General features: G+C 38.6%; 1 protein-coding gene across 1 annotated transcript; it reads left to right on the top strand.

The window, feature by feature from the left end:
* The first annotated feature begins 547 nt into the window (after window positions 1–547).
* fyco1b (FYVE and coiled-coil domain autophagy adaptor 1b) lies at window positions 548–20588 on the top strand. Its single transcript, XM_023408969.2, has 18 exons — window positions 548–660; window positions 1359–1442; window positions 1795–1901; window positions 2654–2779; window positions 5044–5150; window positions 6411–6554; window positions 8437–8533; window positions 8942–11386; window positions 12030–12122; window positions 12473–12591; window positions 12849–13016; window positions 13277–13417; window positions 14110–14318; window positions 14478–14613; window positions 15100–15204; window positions 16357–16567; window positions 17751–17860; window positions 17963–20588. The coding sequence occupies exons 2-18, from the start codon at window positions 1382–1384 to the stop codon at window positions 18036–18038; spliced, it is 4455 nt and encodes a 1484-aa protein (XP_023264737.1). The 5' UTR covers window positions 548–660; window positions 1359–1381; the 3' UTR covers window positions 18039–20588.
* Window positions 20589–23089: the final 2501 nt, after the last annotated feature.

The raw sequence follows: 23089 nt of genomic DNA, 5'->3' as shown, positions 1-23089 counted from the left end.
CAGAAATTCACAATTACAAAAACATACACATTCCCAGTTGACAACAACAGTGCAGTTTTTGTCACTATAAGAAAACAAACAACTTAACTTGAGGATAATAAATAAAATAAAAAAATAAATAATTTGTCTGCTCATGCTGGACTATCTCACAATATTTATGAATATATTTTTATTGCTTGAACAACATAATCCAGTATTTTTTTCATAAATAATTGATCTCTTTTGTATATCTCTTTTGTATATATTATTATATATTTATTTATTATATTTATTATATATCATTTATTTATATATTACTATTGTAGACAGAGAGAGAGAGAGAGACAGAGAGAGAGAGAGACAGAGAGAGACAGAGAGAGAGAGAGAGAGAGAGAGAGAGAGAGAGAGAGACTCGTCAGACATGACACGGGCCTTTTTTTTGTTTTTTGTTCTAATACTTTATATATATTTCATAAATCATTAGGTACATGACGCAGGACACACGGTTAAGCTTTCTGTTTATTTACTTTATTTACCGTTTGTCTCTCAACCAAACTAGCAGCAGGAGCTTCTCCCTATTTATCCATTAGACCTGTCAATCATTCAGAGAGCCCGCCCCAACAGTAGCAAGTTTCTGCTGTATCACCTACAAACTGGACACTGGACAATTTTACACATCAAGTACGTTTATTATTTCAACCTTTATTTAATGTTAAGCTGTTTGGCTTTATTTACAACCAAACTGCGAAGGCTTGTGACAGAAATGTACATGAAATAAGAGCAGGAAATGAAGAGCCGAGAGCAGGTGCATGTCACATAGCACTCGCAAGCTTTGACAAATCCATGTTTACGTCGCGGTTGATTGCATTTTGAAGCGGTTTGAAAGTGATACAAGTCAACTTTTCTGGTTAATGTTGGCAACCGTTGATAACAGGAGATAAATCATGTGTCAACGATCTGATAAAGAGGTTGTCGCTGTAAACAGTGTTACGCTTCCACCTGTCGTCGTGATGTAAAGGTTGTACCTCCTCTGTAGGCAAATATTGCTAACTTGGCTACTTAATGTGGTTTCCTTAGTGTGTCATCTTAACATGTTCATGCACCCTCTTAGTGGCACAATTCAGTTGTCTCATCAGCTTTAGGTTTCCAGGATCCACTGTTGTTTTAATGGAAGAGACTTACATTTTTACAGGAAGGGGGAAACTAATTTAGGGCAGTACTATTTTTATGTCTACCTCCCACTGGTAGCAGCTTTGGCATATATTTACAGTCACATGCTTTTTGGGGTATATTCTGGACAATTCAGGGATATGAGAAACAGTGTTTGTATCATGAAACATGGGAAATAACAAAAAATTCTGTTTTAATCCCACATGCAGAATTTCCTGACATTTTCCCCACAATGGCTTCCTGCTCATCGGTTGGTGATAATCAACTGCAGAGGATAATCAGAGATTTGCATGGTGATTAAGCTATCTGCACAAACAATAAACAACATATGTGTACAGTATACAGTGTTGCTCTATGTGAGCCATATGACATGTTTTTTTGTGTACTTTTTGCAGTAGGCATACAAGTAAAGAAGTTAAAAATAAAAAATAACATATCAAACAGGACATAACAATGCAAAAAAAAAAACTGCATACAGTATCTTGCCCACAGAATAATTGCAACATTTAGAGTCACACATCTTTGACAGGAAATGTTTTTTTTGACTAATAATCATCTATGACAGATAAAAATGTTGCAAACATTAGTGTGGGAACAGATTTTTTTGTGTGTGTGAGGTAATAATGCTGTATCTGTTTTGTTTAGATGCTGTGTTGGAGTTGAGTAAAGAACACAGGGAGTGCGGTGAACCCATAACAGATGACAGTGCCAACCTGCACAAGTTCTTCTATAAACTAGAATACCTGCTACAGGTAGGGTACCTAAATCTACCAGGGCCACAATTAACAATTATTTTTATTGTTGATTAATCTGCCACATACCTTTTTGATCAGTCATTTAATTATTTGGTATATAAAATGTCGGAACATACAGAAAATTGACCATCATAAGTTTTCAGAGCTGAAGGTAATGTCTTCAGATTGCTTCGATATTCAGATGACTACCATGTAAGTCAAAGAAGAGAAGAGGAAATGTCCATATTTAAGAGGCTGGAACCAGCAACTTTTTGGCATTTTTGCTTGAAAAGTTAGTTACAGGATATATTGATTGTCCCATATCATTTTTCTGGCAATTGACTAATCACATAATTGACTAAATGTTTCAACTGTAATTTAATCTCCAGTTTACAAAATGACTATTATTCTGATATCAAAGCACCTAACAGTGATAACAACAAAACTTAAATCAGTAAAGTATTACTTCTATTTGTTTGGATGATCCAGTGGGAATTTTAAAGTGTGCTAACACTGCTCATCACAGTCTTTGGTCCAGTGGTTTCCTACTTGGGAGTTTGGACAGTCAAAGATTGCATGATATAAATCTAAAGGGTCTTGAGATAGAAGTTAGGAAAGAAGACATTTATTTAACACATTTATTCTTTATGTTCTTAACATTTTCTCAAACCTTTTTTTTTTTATATGAATTATAAACTGACGCAAATGCACAATTATACACATTAGTGTCAGACAGACATTGTTATAACATGGTGGTGTGTGTTTCTTAGTTTGACCAGAAGGAGAAGACAACCTTTCTTGGCCAGAGGAAAGACTACTGGGATTACTTCTGCGACTGCCTGATTAAGATCAAGGGAGCTAACGATGGCATCCGTTTTGTTAAGTCCATCCCTGAGGTAATCCTCCTGTGCAGCACACACACAGTCACACTCTTCTTGTCTTCAGCCCTGCCATGACATGCAACACATGCGCATACACTGAAATACACAATGACTGTGCAACTATGTAGGTAATCCTCTGGTCGGTCAGGTACAGTAAGACTCACACCTGTACTGTTTCTTCTTCACCTTCTGTCCTGGGGATTCACAGTGGTGAGCTTCATATTGGAATAACTGTAGTTCAATTAATTTTAGTTTTTACTATATTTAATTCTGTGTGTCTGATAGTTAGGCTTCTGTGTGCTTAAAAACAGAAAGTATAATAATGATTTAGAAATTAAATGTTTTAATTTTGCCTCACAAGAAATTTTTATCTCTATTGGGGCTACAATGTTTTCATTATCAGAATTTGATGATTATTTACTCAATTGTTCAGTTGATAAAAGAAAAACATCGCAAACCCATCTTTAAATAGCTTGTTTTGTACAACAAACCTGAATATATTGAGTTTATTATCATTTATGATAAAGAAAAGCGGCAAATCCTCTCATTTGAGGAACTGCAACCAGCAAACCTTTGGATCTTTTGCTTGGAAAAAGTCTCAACATTGAATCAGTTATCTAAATATTTGCTGTTCACTCTTCTATCAATCAACTAAGCATTTAATTGACAAACCGTTGCAGCTTTTCTTTCTAAGACCCACTGTTAATCTGATGCAGATCTACTCACTGCAGTTGTGTGTGAATACGTATATATGAGTACATACATAGGCCACAGTGGGATATTGTGGTGTATTGAAGAGCTGCAACTGGTTGTTATTTTCATTTCATCTGCCAATTATTTTCTCAATAAAATGATTGGTTTACAGTTTCTCAGGATCCGAGGTTTCCAACAGTCCAAAACAGAACAATAGTCAGTTTACTATTATAGATGTTAAAGAAATGCAAATGAGTTGTTTCACCTTTGAGAAACCTGAACCAGAACATTTTTCTCAGTTTTGCTTGAAAAAATGACCAACCAATCGTTTTTGCCCTTCTTTCTAAAAGTGCAATAATCTGATGTGTATCCATTCAGTGATCCTCTCAAAATGGAAATATGAAGTGTCAAGGCTAAAGTGACTTTTCTTGGGTGTCTGCCAGCTCACTGTGTTACTATAGATTTTTTTATATTGTAGAACAGTAGTCTATTATGTCGTATGCGTTTTCAGGGTTTGTTTTGTTTGCTTGTTTTTTCCAATCAACAGTACAAGGCCGACTGGTATTAAATTTACTGTCAAATATTACAAAAAAATATATTTTAGAAGCAGGAACCAACATATGTTTGAGATTTTTGCTCAAAAAGTGACGAAAACAATAAATGTATTATCACAGTAGTTGTTGATTAATTTCTGTCGGTCCATTCTTTAGGGCTTTTAGCATGGAGGCTTCTTCAAAACATATCTGTGGTCCTTAGTTTCTTTAGAGATTTACAAGTGTCAGTTTGACTTTTTTCAAAGGTGACATGGTTCAGTCGATAACAGCTGAAGGCCAGTTCCTTGTTGGAAAACTCTCACTTAAAATATTACTTTTACTCTGGGTTTGCTCTTCTTGCATCTTGTTGTTCAGTCACAGACATAAGGGAGTCTCCAGCTGGTGTCCTTATGGTAGGTCTGTGAGTCTGTTGTCTTACCTAAATCCCTCCATCTGCCAATGTATTTGAGAGTCTGTGCTAGACAGTGTCTACGCAGTGATGACCTTTAAATGTAGAGATCCTGAAATGTTCTCTACTGGGACACATGTTAACAAAACACAGTTTCACATCGGGGTTATTTAAAACTAGAAGTGAAATCAGTCAAATAATCGATCAGCTGAACAATGGAAAAATAAACACAAACTATTTAGATTTAATTTAAGTTAATTCTAAAGCAAAACAAACCTAATTACTCCCTGGTTTGAGCTTCTCCTGTGTGGGTAAACTTTCTGCTTTTATCTCTTCTAAATCAATGTAAGCTGAATATCTTTTGGTTTTCAACGGTTTGTCAGAAAAATCAAGACATCTTGGTCTGTAATGGACAGTTTTTTCTATTTTCTGACTAAGAATGACCATAATGGGCTAAGTAATCATTAGCTGCAGCCTTACTTAACGGCTGGTCCTTAATGTCCTGCAACTGAAAACGGAGGAACCAGTTTAAATAGTATGAGCTGTATGACACTGTAGATATAAAAGGATGTAAATACTGCTGCCACATAACATGTAATGTCTGTGTGTGAATGTACACTAATATGTATGTTTTTGTGCCTCAGTTGAAGACGTCATTGGGGAAAGGAAGGGCTTTCATCCGCTACTCACTCGTTCACCAGCGTCTTGCAGACACGCTTCAGCAGTGTCTTATAAACCAGAAAGTCACAAGGTCAGAGGAGACACACATACACCCTCACATTCACTGGACACATTTCTCCATATTAGTTCTCTAAGAGTTGGCTTGATATGTCATGTTTTTACAACACTGATGACAGTAAGATGGCATCATTTCACAGGAAGTGTGTTTCTCCGTTCCTGATTTATGTCTTATTTCTGTTTTTACAGGAAAAAAACAAACCAAAAAAAAAAACAGGCACATAGCTGAGCCATAGAGACGTACAGATGGCTTTCACTTCCTGTCTTTTAAAAGAGCACCAAATGTTACTTTTGTTTTTTGCTTTATTTGACATTTGTGTTACCAGGATGGTTTTTTACAATTTACATTTTATATTTCAAGAGAGTGTTGGGTAAAATGGGAGAGTAGGTGAAGTTAAAAGGCATTCAGCCGCATATTGTTGTTTCTCAGTAGCATCGCGTGTGTGTGTGTGTGTGTGTGTGTGTGTGTGTGTGTGTGTGTGTGTGTGTGTGTGTGTGTGTGTGTGTTGGTCAGGTAAGGCAACACTCGCTGTACAGGCTAATCCAGTTACACGCAATCCACAGAAACGATCTTTTTCATGTGCAATTTTTGTATTTAGACGAATAGTTTGACATTTTAGTAAATGTGCTTATTTACTGTCTTGCCAAAAATTGGACAAGAAACTGGTTGGTTAGCTTAGCTTAGCATAAAGGCTGGAAACAGGGGGAAACAGCTAGCCTGGCATTTTAATTGAGTTCTTGTCTCATTTTTGTCATGTATTTTTAATTTTTTGTCTTCTAAACTATTTGTGGCTACAACGGCTGCCATTTTTGTTTTATCCAATTACCATGGATGCGGTGCTACTCCTCTGTACTGCAAGGCAGATAACAATACTGGTAGAGATATAATGTTTCAGAATGAAAGAAGCTTCTTATTAACTGAAATTCAACAGTTCAAGCACCTGAATCGGTTTTGCTAATTAGTGTGTGATATTGTGTTGTTTGATAAGACTTTGCATTACATCATTAAGTAGTTCCTTGTCTGTTCGTTCATCTTTCACAATTTAGTTTTGACCTGACAAAAATTGTTTTTGTCATAGTTCTCGTTTTCAAAGTTTGCTTCATTTAGCTTTAGTCTCGTTTTTGTTGTGAAAAAATTTATTTGTCTTAATCTCCATTTATCTAATCTAAACATAAACAGCACAATATATCAAAACACATTGCTTAATTGCTCTAACATTTTTTGTATCCAATAAAATTTTTATGTTTTGCTGTTTGTATTCCTCCCATGCAGTGACTGGTATTATGCCCGGAGTCCATTCCTCAAGTGTCACCTCACTGCTGACATAATCAACCATCTTTATGAGCTCAACCAGATCCAATTCGACGTTGCGGCCAGAGGTTATGACCTCGATGCAGATTGGCCAGCCTTTGCAAGGTAACAGATCATGTGTTTACACTTTTACAATCAGCAGTTTTCTTCCTTGGGCTGAAAGGAAAACATGTCAGTGTTTCTGGGTGTTGGATTTATTGTTGATGTTGTATTGGACAAAGAAATGAAGAAAGAAATGAAAGGTTACAGATCCTCCAGAGGTTCAAAAATAATTAGCAAACGATCTGAGAAAGGTTTAAAGTAATTTGAGCTAACACAGCAGCTTAGTCCATCTAATGTAAAATTCTGATAGAATATTCGGTATTTCAAAACGTGAAGAAACACTTAATTATCTGATCACTCAGCACATTCACAGCTCTTTCTTTTTCTTTGGCTTGTGTGTGTTTGAATTTGTGTGCAAGAGGATGTGGGTGCCGAAAGTGTGGGTGGTGACAGCATGTGAGCGTTGATCGCTGTTCTTCGCGTCAACACCTTTGCCAAAACTTTTCACTTCCTTGTCATCAATTTGCAGTCACTCTACAGGCGATTGCTACAATTTTTTAAAGCATACTTTGTGTTGTTTTACTGAATCACATTATAGTGATTATTATTTAAATCCTGTTGTATAATACAGTGCAGCAACACCACAACAACACAAACTGTAGCCTGAAAAAGGGTTGAATCGACATCTCTCACACACACTACAAACAAAAATAAAGATGATATTCAGAAATGCAGAATTGTTTTTGAGGGCTATTTTATAGGATTATGTCAGTCTGTACAGTATTTATGTTCACTGTCAGCAATTGCTTAAAAGCAGATAATTGCTGTGCGTATTATTTCCAACAAGTAGCCTCATATGATGTGATGCAATACCCAAACAAACACACATACTTTTGTTTTCCATTTAATTGTGTCTGGCTAAACAGTTTCATCACTGTACTATTGATGAAATATTTGACATATACTGTATGACAGCATATTGGCTTAGCTGAATCAGAATCAAAAATAGTAAGATTCGCTGAACTGGCCGTCGGGATGGTCTTTTATAATTTACATTTTATATTTTAAGAGAGTGTTAGGTAAAATGGGAGAGTAGATGAAGTTAAAAGGCATTCAGCCACATATGGTCTGTTTCTCAGTAGCATTGTGTGTGTGTGTGTGTGTGTCAGCTCTGGTCAGGTAAGGCAACACTTGCTGTGCAGGCTAATCCAGTTAGACACAATCCACAGAAACAATCTTTTTCAAGTGCAATTTTTGTAATTAAAGGAATAATAGCAATAGAAATAGTAAGATTCAAATTGTTATTGCAGTATTTTTATCAACAGAAAAAACTCATTTACCTCCTTTTAACTGTTACTTTAGAAAGTAAATGAATATTTGTGTCCAGGGTGTGAAAACTTTGCAATATTATACGTGACAATATCGGTAACACTTTATTTTAGTTTTTTTAGTGTGGTAATATTTTCTTAGAAGAAACTGAGAAGTAGTTGTGTAGTTGCAAATTCGTGAGAAAGTTCTTGCCGCGTAATTTGGTGTATTTAAAGGTAAAATGGAGACGGTGCTGTTTTGGTGGAAGTAAAATTCATTTCAGGTAATTGGTAACATAACCATCCTCTTGCAAAGAAATTGTAAGTTCACAGGAACTCAACTGAATATCCAGAAATGCAAAAACAAGTTTTTCTGTGCATTTGTAAATTACAAGCATATTTTTCCAACAAGTAAATAGTATTTGTATTTTGTCATAACATTGTCTCTGCTTATATATATAATTAGTACCAAATTGCACAGTCCTTTCCAGGATAATTCCCTTGGAAAATATTAAGAATTTTGTCTGTTTGAAAATGTTTTTTTTTTTTTTTTTCAATAATTTGGATGTCATGTTTGTCTCCTATTATTTATCGGGTGTTAAGCTAATTTAATATTTGGTATCTGATTATGTTGAAAGGCGAACATTAGGCACAGCCTCATCAGCTTTCCTGTGGAAGGCTCCCAGTCGCTGCTCCAGCATCAACAGTCTGGTCAGCAGCTACTCACAATCACAGGTATATTCACAGTCCGATTTATAGTTGGATGTAAAAGTTTGGGCACTCCTGGGCAAACGACATAATTTGTTTATTTGTGAAGGGGAAGAAGAGAATACACTCTTCTATATATATATATATATATATATATATATATACACACACACATACTAGAAATATAAAAGTAACAGTGCATTAATATTTGAAGAAGGCTCATTTTAATTTAATCTTAATTTTTTCTGTTTGCTGCAGGGCTTGTATTTACTTATTTTCACTTCAGAAATCAACAAACTATGTATTTTGCTCAGAGGTGGCCAAACCTTGTAACTGTACTATACTTTTACACAAAACTTTAAAAAAAATTTTTTTTATAAAATGTGACCATTTGAAGTATCTGACCAGAGCTTTCTTATTCCATCATTTGACCAGGTGCAGGCGGAGTTTCTTCCAATCCCTGACTTGAGTCACAGTCTCCTTGGTGAACTGGGAGAACTGGGGGAACCCTCTCCTTGCAGCATCGCGGAGAATCTCCGCATTGAGCTCGACCAGTCCGAGCTCAGACAGCAGGAGCTTCTGGTTCAGGTTCAGGCGTTAGGCAAAGAGGCTGCTGAGTTGAAAGGTGTAGTTAAAGACCTCAGAGGAGAGCTTGCAGCTCAGAAGTCCTCTGGCCTCTCGGCATCAACAGAAGCCCAAAGTAAACAAGAAGCGGGTAATCAGGAGAGAGTAAATCACCTTCATAACTGTAGGGAAGTTCTAAGCAGTGAACTTCAAGACAGACTCACAGCTGCTGAGAACAAAAATATGGAGCTTCTCTCTAAGTTGGATGAAGCTCTCAAAGAAAAGGGTCAACAAGCAGCAAGCTACTGTGACTCAGCCTGGAAAATCCAGGAACTCCTGGATAAACTGAAGACAACAGAGGAGGAGAAGCTGGAGGCAAAGAGAGAGGCTGAAGACAGGGCCAGGCACTCAGAGCGTCTATCACAGGAACTCAAACTCAGGGAAGAAGAGTTGAGAAACAGTGAGGCGAAGCTATCTGAAGTAAAAGCTGGAGCACATGATGAACAGGAGGAGGCCCTCAAGCGGTTGGAGGAGCTCCAAGGGGTCGTGGGTCGAATTCAGGGGGCGTTGAGTTTGAAAGAGAAGGAGACTGGGAACCTGAGAGCCCAGCTTCAGGATCTACAAGCATCACTGGAGTGCAGAGAACGACAGGCAGAGGAACTAAGGAAAAGACTGCAGGAAGAGAGGGAGGAGGTAGAGCAGAGATGTAGCATGAGTAGTAGCCAGAATGAGGAAGTCGAGAGCCTGATCCTGGATTTAAGAAAAACTCTTAAAGCCAGAGAGAAAGAGCTAGCTGTTAGTTCAGAAAGAATAAAACACTTAGAGGAGCAGGTGGAGAAGCTAAATGTTGAGAAAGAAAGTCTGAGCTCTAAACTTACAGATAATGAAGTCACTTCCTTTGATCAAACCGAAAACGTTGAGGACTACAAAACTCAATGCAGCAATCTCATGGAAATGAACACTAAGCTACTCCAAACAGTAAAGAAGAGAGAGGAGAGCATTACAGAGCTGACAGAGAGCAGGACAGCCTTGTTAGATCAGCTGGCTGCTTTGAGGGCTTCTGAGAAGCACTTAAAAGGTAGAGTAGAGGCTGCAAATATGAGTGTGGAGGCCAGAGAGAAGAAGCTTCTAGATGAAAACCTGCATTTGGAGGAGATTGTTCAGAAGGCACTTGTACAGAAGGAAGTATCAGATACTCAATTAAAGAAGCTAGAGCCTGAGAACAGGGAGCTTCTTGAGGTTCAGTCATTGTTGAAGAAGCAGTTAGCAAGAACGCAACAGGAGTTGGACTCTCTCAGTACCAAAGCTGCAAAGTTGGGCAAGAACCTCACAGTGTCCCAAAGAAGCCAAGCAGAGTTACTTGAAAAACTCCAGGTAACTGAGGCGAAACTCAGAGACCAGACTGTAAAATGTGGGCTTCTGCAGGCTCGAGCAGAGGAACTGGAGAGCAGGGCTGGAGAGCTGCACGATGAAAAGGGAGCTGCAGAGAGCAATGAAAAAATGCAGAAGCTTCATGATGAGCATCAGAGTGCCTCAATGGAAACCAAAGAGGCCCCGTTCAGGCTGGTGATAGCTGAGGCTCAACTGGAGCTCAACCTGAGGGAGGTGCACCGGCTGCGAGAAGAGGTGGTGGAGCTCAGGGCTCAGCTTCTAGCAGGAACTGAGGAGAGGATGAAAGTTCAGGCCCTGCAGGAGGTGACGGAGGCGTCCAGAGAGGACCTTCGTGTTTTAGCGGAACAACTCAAGGGCCAGGTGGAGGAGCTAAACCGCCGGCATGTGGACGAGATTCTTCGTTCCCGGGAGCGAGAGGAGGCTCTCGTCCGCGAGCGAGACGGTGAGGCTCAGGCTCGCGCAGGTCTGGCTGCAGAGGTGACAGCCTCCAGAGAGGAGCTAAATAAACTGAAGCTGCGATATGAATCCTTGTGCCTGGAGAACAGTGAATCCAGGGAGGCGCTCCATAGAGCCAACACAGAAACAGCTGAGCTCGGTGTGCATGTTTGTATGCTAACCGCTGAGAACGAAGAGGCCCGTCTGCGCTGGGAGGGCCTGTCAACAAAGCTGCAAGAGCTTGAGGATGAGGCGTCTCAGGAAGCTGAGAGACTGAGTAGTTGCATGGAGGAGTTACGTCAGGAGAACCAGCAGCTCCTCAATCAGCTCCAAAAGGAGGAGGATCTGTTGGCATCCAAGCAGGAGCTGCAGAAGCTGAGCAAGGCCCAACAGGATGCTGAAACGGTGCAGGAGACGAACCAGGAGGAGATCCAGGCTCTCCGCTTCCAGCTGAGCAGCCAAGCCATGAGCTACGACAGCCAGATCCAGGTCAGACACAAACAAGTCAACTATATAGATGTTGTATGTTTCAGTGTGTTCACATGCACTTAGGTAACCATGTTTTGGCTTCTTGATGTAAGCTGATTTTTTTAAAATGCCATATTGACGTCACACCAGTTTTTTTTGATGTTGGGGTAGAGGATCAGAGAAACCAGATTTTCTCCAGGGAGATTTCTCCTGGAGAATGTCGATTCCTTGGCGTTGTACACAGGAACAAACTACACGCTACGAGTCCAACTAAAACTGAAAGTTATATAAATAGCTGCTTGAAGTCTAAAGAAGACAGTTTTCCCCCATAATCATATGACTGCTTATGAAATTCAGACACATATGTGCTGTGAGGAAACGCTATGCTTTGAGAGGAGAAATCTGATTGCTGATCTGCTGCATGTATACGCAGATTTACAGCAAACAGGTTACTACAGTGCCGGTAAACGCGTTCTCCGATAAGCTGTGTAGCCTGATTTCTCTGTGTAACCCGGTGACTTAGCTGCATGTAAACAGAGTGCTGGATTGTTTCATGACAAGTAATAACAGAAAACTACTGAAGATATTTATCAGCATATCTCAATATTAAACCACAATGTCTGAATTTCTGAAAGTCATCATTGTGATTTATATACTCATCCAGAATGTGAACCAAGAGCTACAGGAAATGAAACTACAGCTGACGACTGAGCAAGACAAAGTGGTCGATCTGGAGAACAAACTCAAGGGACTAAAGGTGAAATGACAACGTGCTACTTACCAAGTTTGGTGCTACAGTATATGATTGGCCGATGAGCCCCATTCTACAATGCTTATACAGACTGCAAGGAGACTTTGAAGTGATCTGGAAGAAGGTTCTTTCTGATGAGACCAAAATTGAGCCAGACACTAGACTTGTTTTCTAGCAAGGAAGCCTTCAACAAAGTGCATGTACATTTATCTTGATGTGTATTTGTATGTCTGGGATTGATAAATGAAAATGCAAATTGCAGTTACATTGTGTATTTGGGCAACTGAAGTAATCATAACGTTATGGTCACAAGCATAATTCAGAAATAATGTCTTGCTTTGCTGTGCTGATTGCAGGCTGAGAATCAGAGATATTGCCAACAGATTGAGGAGAAAAACATCCAGATGGCCAAGTCTGAAAATCTCATCCAGCAGAAAGAAGACGAGATAATCCATCTGAAAGGGAATTTATCAAGGTGAGATACTGTATTCATAATCACACATTCTGGACCAAATTATAGCTCTGTGAAAAAAAAAATGTTTCTAATCTTGTGTGTTTAGATCTGAATGTTTGTTTTTCATTCATTATGCCGTTTTGAGGATTTTGGCATTCTTCTTCTTGCTGTTTTTAAATTTCAGGCCTAAAAATAATAACAGCATGGAGAGAATCAAAGTCACCTGGGAAGCTTCACATATTTTATAATAAAATGATAATGTATATGTATGCGTGCAGGTCTGAGGAGGGTCTGGCAGCAGCTCAGCGGACCTGTCAGGAAATGAATGAAAATCTACGGAGAGTCAAACAGGACAAACAGAGCTTTGATCTTAAGACGGCTGCTGAACTCGATGACCTTTACCGCACCAAAATTAATTTGGAAGAAAGACTTGTCGAACTCATCAGGTATAAACATACTTCATATAACCTCAGATTTACCTATGGTGTATTTTTGTTGTTTTTACTGTTTTTCCTTCTTGTTCGTCTGGTCGATACTAGTGCAATATGCACAAAGAAGGGTTGAGCCACGATGCTGAGATTTGTTGCCTAATGTTTTTGAGTTTGTTTTGCAAATGGCTACAACCAAACACCCAGCTTGTGTAATCTGCAGTAATAATGTGTGATTGTAGCGCTTATGCAAATATGCTTGATTTTGCTCTTTGCAGGGAGAAAGATGCACTTTGGCAGAAGACAGATGCCCTGGAGTTTGAGCAGAAACTGCGGGATGAGGAGACGGAGAGAGACGTGAACTATTGTCTGGGCTGTCACAGTCAGTTTAGCTGGTGGATCCGCAAGTACAGCTGCAGGTCCGATTGTCCTCCGTAGTGCTCAGTCGTGTCCGCTGTAAACTAGTAGTTTAATGACAATCACCACATCAGTTTATACTGTGTGACACAACACATAGTATTTGCTGCCAAAGACTTATGCAAAACATTTAACCAGAAACATGGTGCATGGTCCCACCAAAAATAACATTTCCCTTTGTTATGGCTTAGGTCAAAACAGTCTGGAAATGCGTGACTGAAGTTGTTTCCCCATTTCACTTCTCATTTAAGACTTTCCAACTGTAACTGTGAACCAAAGATAAACATCCTCCACAGCCACATGAATGGTCGATCAGCGCCTCATATTCAGGAACTGTGGTGTTCATGTAAAACTCTCACTGCATGTAGTGACAAGTGTTTGAGTAAAGATAGTACACATCTCAGAAGCCAAACCATTAAAAAGCTTTTAAATGCAAATTAATCATTGGTTATTAATATTATTTGGAATTATCTTTAAAATGTAGCATTTTTTATTTCCCGATGCACACGTGTTTGTCTTTTACATATTGTATTTTTTTATCTGTGTTAAAAGACAAAAAGGTCTTTGTAGGAACTGGTTTGAAACATGTTCTAAATACTAATTAATCCTCTGTACACCATAATACATTTCAAAATAATGAGCCATTTTTCTGAGTCTATCCATCTCCATCACGTTGTATCTGCTGTTTTCTTAGACTGTGTGGGCGTCCCTTCTGCTACTACTGCTGCAGCAACACAGTGAGCACCCAACAGGGGAGCAACAGGGAGCGCTGCTGCATGGACTGTTATAACCAGCACAGTGCAGTAGTGGAGCGCCACCCACAGGAGGAAGTGACTAACAGCACCCCGGGGACACCTTTCAGCCGTTTGCTACAGGCTGGGAGAGCTGTGACCGGTGTCTCAGGTAACACAACACACAAAACAATAAACACATGCAGGACTAACCTGTCAAGTGATAAGGTTATTTTCATATTTGATCTATCTGTTGATGATGGGATGTACGGTGCAGTAAGCGTTCAATGAAAATGCAATAGTAAACATCAAGATATTGTTTATTTTCTAGGAGCAGAAGAAGAAGACAAACAGGACGATGGTGTTTTTGACATCATCACAGAGGAGGAAGTGAGCGGGGTCAGTGACTCCCTCTCTTTTGCTACTGCCTGCTCTCCTGGACATGGACAGCAGGGGGCAGCACAACTGTAAGTATCTCACATGCAGTCACTGACAAGGGAATTGAGACTGTAGCACATGGAGTCAGTGATAAAAATCATAAACCACAACATGAGAGATTAATACAGTTAACAGTTTATCAGATACATAAACAGATCTGATTTAACACAGGCCTCCTTCATGTTCAAAACAATCCATTTAGTCTGTTCCAGTTTAATTCTGCAGGCGGGAAACCAGAAATATTTGCAGCAGTGAGAAGAAAGAAGAAGCATTGTCTTTAAAAATGAATTATAATGAATTGAACTTATTTTTATTTTAACATTTTTCTGTATACAGTGTCTATAAAAAAGAACTTGGTACCCTAACACATGCGCATATTTGCACTTTGGCATGTCCTGCACAACCATACAGTGCATATGTTTTTCCGATTTTTTAAAATTTTTTATTAACAATCCTCCACAAACTGATATACATTAAATTACAGATGAAAATTCTTTTTTTTCTTCTTTTTCTAGAAACAGCAGTGCCAGTGCAGGAGACCTTACATCAGAGGATACTGAGGACCTCAGTGCTGCGGTGCAGGATGCAGAGATTTGCCTGCTGAAGTCTGGAGAACTCACGTGAGTTTATCACATGCGGTTAAGGTTACACTCTGGATGCAGCACTGTTGCGTTTACACATGGATGCAATCTCAAGGTTACACTTTCAGAGGAAGTTTATTAGTAATTCCTCTGAAGGAAACTTATTGCTGAATCCAAAGTGGGAAGTGAAACATGAAACAAATCTATGTGTTACATCAACAACTTCCCCAAATGTTGCTTAGTTTGTATTCTGGAACCTTTGTTCCTATAGAAAGTTTTGTTTACAGAGTAAGAAGAGAAAACTTTAAAGCTTCATGTCAACAGATAAGGGTAAAGTGCCGTTGAGCGAAGCACTAAATCCAAGCCCCAAAATGAACATATTGTGAATTTTTAAAGGGATACACATTGAAGTCTGCTTACAGGTTTTGGGGAGTACTACTGCATTACAATCAGGTTTCTTATTTATCCTGGTGTCGTTTGTAGCAGTTGTAGAGTTTGCTCGTTATTAACAATTTGAGTTAGTAAGTAAAACATGACGAGACATATTAAATAGTCCTGTTTTTTCTATTTTCTGTGTGTTGTGCTCATGTGGTTATTTTCCATGTGACTGATAAACTGATTTTATGTTATTGTTTTTATTTTTATTTCAAATTTTTTTTTTTTTTTTGTAAAATCATTTTATAATCCAATGTTAGTGTTTTTTAATCTAACCAGCGTAATCCTTTTTTATTCCTGTTAAGTATTATGTTTTTTTTTATTATTTGTGCAAATAGACTAAACTAAACTCAGGCCTTGGAAATAAAGCTGCCATCAATGATTTTTTTAACCCACGGTGACGTATTCAAATGTCTGTTGCTGTTTTATCCGACCAATAGTCCAAAACCCAAAGATATTCAGTTTATGTCAAAGTACTGAGTCTACTTATATAGACTCAATAAATAAGTAAACATGAACAAGTAAATTTGAGGTAAACAAAGAAGTCTTCAAGCCAGATGTGATAGTTAACTGAATACTTCTGAATGTTGGATTGTTGTTTGGATAAACCAAGCAATTTGAAAATGTCAATTTGATTTCTGGGAAACTGTGACGGACATTTATCTGACCAAACAATTAATTGAGAAAATAACTAAAATAATTGTTGTCAATTGCCGTCCTGCGTCATTGTGTCCTGGTTTTTGCCTTGTGCTGCAGTCTTTCTGTCCACTTCACAATCGATGACATCTCAGGGTTTGGGGACAGCTCCAGAGAGCTCTTCATCAAGTCCAGTTGTTACAGCACCATCCCCATCACCATGAGCAGTCCTGGTCCCACTGTTACCTGGACTTTCACCTCTGAACCCAAGAGCATCTCCTTCAGTGTGCTCTACAGGGAGAATACAGAGACGCCACTGGAGCAGGCCAAGGTGAGACGCTGGGATGTGTATAAAGGGAACATGTATACACAATACTTTCTTTTAATGACGGACTCTGATTGGTGCTTCCATTTTGGATCTGGTTCTAAGTTGGTAGCTGGAGAATAGCTGGATTTGTTAAGCTGGACAGCCAGTGAATCCCTTCTCAAATCTTTCGCTTCTGTCTTACAAAACAGGCACATGCGAAGAAGAATAAAATACACAAATATGTGCTAACTGAGCGACACTGCTGTTAACAACACTGACGGAAAATGGCAGCTATTGTATTGTGGCTGTGTGAAAGGGGTTGCCCAAATGATGAGCCTACAGAGAATGTCGGTTAAAACAGTGGAGCATTAGCAGCTAAAGAGCAGATGTTTCGCTCAGGAGTTGGTAGAGACCAAAAACCGAGCTCAAAGAGAGTGAAAGGACACGAACACGATTCCAAATAAATGTTAATTTTCCCCTGTAACTGCTGGATGTGTAAATTATCAAATGTTTTCTCACAAGTTCGGCCCTATTAACTTAAAAGCTTATGATGTGTCAGTGTTGTGTTCACAGCTTGTTTCTCCTGGTCCCAAGTGGCCCATAAAAAGGAGTAATTACAAGTTTAAACATTCCAAAGTGTGTATACATTTCACTGAAGTCAATGATAACATTTGCAAATACAGTATTTATGGGAGGATTTAAGGATTTAAGACCCTTGCTTAAATATTTATCAACCATCCATCGTGTTGAAGGAAGAACTTGTGGCTCAGCCTCATCCTACTGCTAGTGTTGTGTATTCTGTGACCTGCAGCAGTGCAACAACGATTTCATCTTCAGGTAACATTTTCTGCATCATGCATGCAGAAAAATTTATTTATTTATTTTAGTTGATATTTGCTGAATGATAAAGTAGAATTAATATTATTTCAGCACAGCAGAATCTCTGTGGTTAAAGTTTGATACTGAGTGAAATAAAAAAAAAATTTTTAACTAAAAGGTGTCTTCATTCCCCACTAAACAGACTACCAGACGAGATTTGTTCAGGGATTCAAAACCAGATACAGAAGCAATAAAGTGATATTGACCTCCATCCCTACCTCCTCTTTTCATTCTCTCACCTTTTCAGATCTGACCTAATAGATTCAGAAATAATCCTCTACCGTAACTATAAATGTCAACCAGGATTTCTGTCCTTTGCTCTCTGCAGGTTTTGATCCCACTGACTCGCTGTAACTCTCACAAAGAGACAATCCAGGGGGAACTGAAAGTCAGGAACCCAGGAGAATACACACTAGTCTTTGACAACTCCTTCTCCAGGTCAGTCACCCAGTCCCGTAATTCAGTAACTCCTTGTCTCATATGAGGTCCTTGCATGTTTGTTAAAGCATAAAGTTTTTCATGTCTTTCCCTTTTCATCAGGTTCATCTCAAAGAAAGTGCTGTATCACCTGAGTCTCGACAAGCCTGTGGTCTACGATGGTACTGACCTCCTCTAAGCGTGACAGGAAGGCACGTAAGCAGGTGTAAAACTGACTTTTGAAACAGTCTTTCAGGGTGTTTAAGCTCGTGCACACGATTTCAAGGCAACTGGGACAGAGTCTACTGAAGTTCATCAACCTCACTGAAAGGTTCTGACATTTTAAAAACGTCTCTGAGCTTGCTGCTTGCTCATGAAATGTTACACATCAGATGAATTCTGATCATGGGAAAGCTGAACAAAGGCTAAAAACAATGTAAAGTAAAACAATGTTACACCAGTGAATGTGAGCATGCACTACCTTTTATAAAAGCTTGACATTGTAGGTCAAATGTAGCATTAAGGGTGTTGAACTTCACTCCATAAATAGAGGTTTGTCACATATTTGAATGTGAAGAACTTGCGCAGATGTAGGTCGTGTGGCAACTTTTTACTGCATCCTTACAGAAGTAAATCCGCAGTTTGTTTTCACCCTGAGGTCAATTTTTTTTTGATAAATTAAGTTTTGTTCCCATTATTCGCCTCTCATGAAGACTGCTGTTGTTAAGATGGGAATAATGTGCTCTCTGCACGCTGACAAATGTCCTATTAGGAGTGGCTGAAATTGTTAAAATGCTCTATCATGGGATTTGTAAATTGATACTGTGATATCAGTATTTATCTTGATGTAATACATTTCCTGGAAAATCAATAGAGAAACTTTTTATGGATAAAAGAACCAGACACGTTTGTCTGTATTTGACCTCTCCTGAGAATTAAACGTGTCAAATCAAGATGCTTTATCACATTGATGCAAAATAATATAAAACTCCAGTACTGATATAAGTCAGTACTGCTCAATGATTTGCAGCACTTATCACTATGGTCTAAAACACAGAGATGTTTAAGGGAGAGGTATAAATGGTGTAGCAAAATCTCTGACGGCTGACAGATATACATATATATATATAGTGAATGAGACGTGACTACAAACAAAGTCAACTGATGTTTAAGTGTTGTTGAAAGTAAAGTTGAGGAGTTTGTGGTTGTCTGTATTGACAACCTGAGATTAAATCCCAGCTCTTACATCGCAGGCAAGATTTTATTGAGTAAAGTTTGTTTTAGTTTCCTCAACTAGTATAGGTAGTCGAATATCAGTAAAACCCTAATTTAACTTTGATCTTAACTGAATTTGTTTTACTCTCTTAAATGTATCATTAACAAACCATTTCGTGTAGCTGCCTCTTTAAATGGGTGTTTATGTTATGTTATTGGTTGAGAAATGTAGTTCTCACACTATCTGTGTCCAAAACATGCGCTTTAATTAGTTTTTAAAGTTCATGCTTATTTCACATATTTTCATGATTGTTGCCTTCTCAGCTGTCAGACATTACAAGACTGGGTTTTTTTGTGTTGCAATCATGATAATGCATAACTGGAGGAAGCAGGACTTCTGCGAAAGCTGCAGTACCAACACATCTTTCAGTTTTGATTATCGTCACTAAAACAGGCTTTAATTCAGTGCGGGGGAAGAAAAGCGGTTTCTATTCATGTAAAACACTAAGAATGTGCACGTCTCCCCAACCTAATCCTCAAAGGGTCAAAAGAGGGAGTACATATCAAAACGAAAGTTTGAGTGCTTTAAATATTTAGCTTTTACTTTGAGCTTACTATGAATCATCACGAATGTTTAAACAAGGATATGGTCATTTCATGAGATACATGATGCCTTTAGACGAAGAAATAACGTGTTTAGGAAAAACAAACGGAACTATAATTCTTTTTATGTAAAGAGTGCTTTTCTAGACAGAAGGAGATTTTTGTTTTCAGTACAGTTGTTACTGTTGCTGTGTAATGTTCTGGATAAGTTTTGAAGTTTTGCAGTGTGTCAAACAGAAAGAGTTTGAATCTCAGCATATAGCCTTCAAATAATACAAATCCAAAAAACAGTTTTATACTTGAAGTTGTCCAATATGGACTCATTTGAAGAGTGTTGAAATTTCAGTTTTCAATCAATACTCCTCTTTTGAGTGTCATAGATTATAGTGTCCTTTTGATTTTTCTGACTTAAATATACTAAAACACCTCTTTATTATTTAACAGAGAATTTCCAAAGTGTCTTCCAAAATTTTAAAAGCATTTTCTAACTTATATTTTGAAAATAACTGACATGAGGAAAAAATTACTTTCTATAAGAAGTTCACTTTTTTATACATATCTAGAAGAGTGATACATTGCCAAATATATTGGAGAAACATATTTGTCTATTTTATTGTTCTCAAATGGGAGTTTTCTGTTTAAAGACATTGCAACACGACTGCGGTATAATGCACTTTCGAAAGGGCTTTTTGTCAGTCTGCATCCCATGAGCCTTTGTGCCAGTTGATGAATGGTTTTCTTTTCCTTTGTATCTAGTGAGTGTGTGATTGTAGACATTTACAGCTGGATTTGCCAGAGGGAACTCTCTGTAACTCTCTGTAACCTGTAAATGATTGTTGACGGTGTTTTATTGAAATGTTATTTACACACTAAAGATTTATAATAGAATGGATTTAAGGTTATGGACAAATAAATAAGGATTGTGTGATAACTGCTTGTGGGTGCTGGTCAGTTATTGCATATGTGTACTGTTGTCCTCTATAGCGCATGTTGATACAAAAGGACACACTGATACCGTAATGATCTCTTCTCACTGTGTCTTTTCTGTGTCTTTTTAGTTCACAAGTACACAAATAAAAATCACAATGTTTTTTCTTAAGATGTAATAGTTGCTTTTAGTTTTCTGAGCTGCATACTAATTATAAGCATGTTTTGTCGTGTGTTTTGTAGAAAAAGTGACAAAATTGAATATTTGCAGCAGAAAACAGCACATTTTCTATGCAGACATATAGCAGAGTGATGGCGTCCTGGGCATTGTGTAATGTAATCTGAGTTTCTCTGGTTTTGGTTGCCGGTCTGGCAGCGTGTGTACGTTAGTGCATGTGAGTCCTTCCTTGTTGGCCCTTCCACTGTTGGCCCTCCTCAAATATACATGGGACCGCCCACAGGTGAGATGCTGGTGTGCAGAACCAGGTGAAAGCGATCCTCCAGAATTTCCATCACTGAACACACCAAAAGTCTCCGGTGAAGCAAGACATAAAACCAGAGCACAAGCGGACTGGCCATGGGGGGTATCAACCAAAATCCCGGTTGGCCGGTGGCCCTTCATCCATAAAGTTTTAAAAAAAAAATGTACCCGCTCTCTCAGAGTCATTCATGCCACCTGGTTTTGAGATGCAGAGTCCCACAACCTGCTAAAGAGCTCAAGCTTGAACCGGAACTGGGTTTTCTTCTCCTCAATGCCTGAGTAAGTTGATATCTACACAATGTTACATGTCTGTTTTCATCAGTGACCGGCTACACATGGCATGCTAACGTTAGCTTACTTGCCTTTACTGTATGAATTTGTTAGGCAGATGTTGCTGTTGCTAGCTGGCTTACTGCCAGCTTTTCTGTGGAGCATATCATGGGGTTTAAGGTTGTAGCTAGATTGTTTTTGTCTGCTCTCCTGTACACAGGGTGACTTTATTCAGATGTGCTTCTTGTTGTGTGTTTAGTGGCCTTAGTGGCCGGGCTTCATAATAATTTGCTGACTTAGAACATAAAGAGAGAGAGGAGGGGGGCTCGAGCCTACTTAGCATTTGTTTTGCTGGAGCTCTATAGCAGTGGTTCCCAAAGGTCCGGGGGACCCTTGAGGAGATTCCTGGGGGTGCCCAGCAAAAAGGGGAATCCTTTATTTTTACTATATTTCCATTCATAAGTAACACAATGTAACACATAAGTAACAGTCTATGTGGGACACAGGGATACATGTGGTAAAAGGGACAAGGTTATGTTAGCATGCTGGTGCTAGCATTTAGCTCAAAGCACTGTTGTGTTGAAGTATAGACTCACAGAGCTGCTAGCATGGTTGTAATCTCTTACAATATGTCCCATTTCCATACTTCATAGTAACTGTATAAAGTATATTCAATATACTAATTGTCATGCACTGTATTTGCAGTTAGTGTAAAATGCTGAAGTATATTTTAATATTTTTAATACTAAGGAAATTATGCAGTAAATGCAGATGCATGTTTCATGAATAATTAGTTAAATGTTTCACAGCTGTGAGTCCTCAGATTTATTTGTGCTTTGCATTTTGGGACAATATTGTCCAAGAACAACACGCTCAGAAAGTACTTTTTTTTTGTCATTTTATAATGTGAACACATTACATACTCAAAAGTGTGTAGCTACTATTTGGGACACAGCTACTGTCTTCTAAGGATCAAATAAGGTTTGAACATTTTGAGTGTGTACATTTGCACGCTTGCTTTTACGTGCACACCTGTTTGCATTTGTTTTTGAAAGCATTCACAAGCGTATTGTGAGTGTGCACAATGTATTTTTCTTGCAAGGTGTCGGTCTCAGAGATTGCGTTTATGTCGCAGAGGCCATTCTGTTTCTCAAGGTTAATGATCTCATTGTAAATCATCTCACATCCACCTTCCCTCCTTTCAACTCGCCTCCTTCCTGCTTTTCTTTCCTCCTGCCTGCTGCCTTCACTGAATCTGTGATATGCACTGTGGCTGTGCACATGTGTGATCTTGTGCATGCATGTATGTGTTGGGAGTGGTTGTTTATAGGAGCATGTGTACTGAATGTGTAGTGCATGTGCGTATGTGCATGCTGAATGTTAATGCAGCACCGAATGCACACACATACACAGATGCGGGTAATTCCCATACATAAGTATGCAGAAGTAACTGCCTTCTTGCACAAGTATGCATAAAATGTGCATCAATTTCAACATAATTTCCCACTCACATGCCTCTCTTTATATGTGGGAAAAATCCTTCACATGTGTGCACACACACACACACACACACACACACACACACACACACACACACACACACACACCTATAATGCGATGAAGAACATGCCTTAACCTTCCTCTCCTCAGTTCTGGATATTGTTTATCTGACAGTTGTGCAGAAAATTTGCAGTCCTTCTTACTTGGAGTACAGCTTGTGCCAATGTTCGACTTCCTTTTTCTTTAAAAAAAAA

The sequence above is a fragment of the Seriola lalandi genome, unplaced genomic scaffold (assembly GCF_002814215.2).
Source record: "Seriola lalandi dorsalis isolate HSWRI2012SDOR001 ecotype SW California unplaced genomic scaffold, Sedor1 jcf7180002054377, whole genome shotgun sequence".
Lineage (NCBI taxonomy): Eukaryota > Metazoa > Chordata > Actinopteri > Carangiformes > Carangidae > Seriola > Seriola lalandi.
Note: the sequence above shows the minus strand (reverse complement) of the source record. Positions and strands in the feature narration are given on the sequence as shown.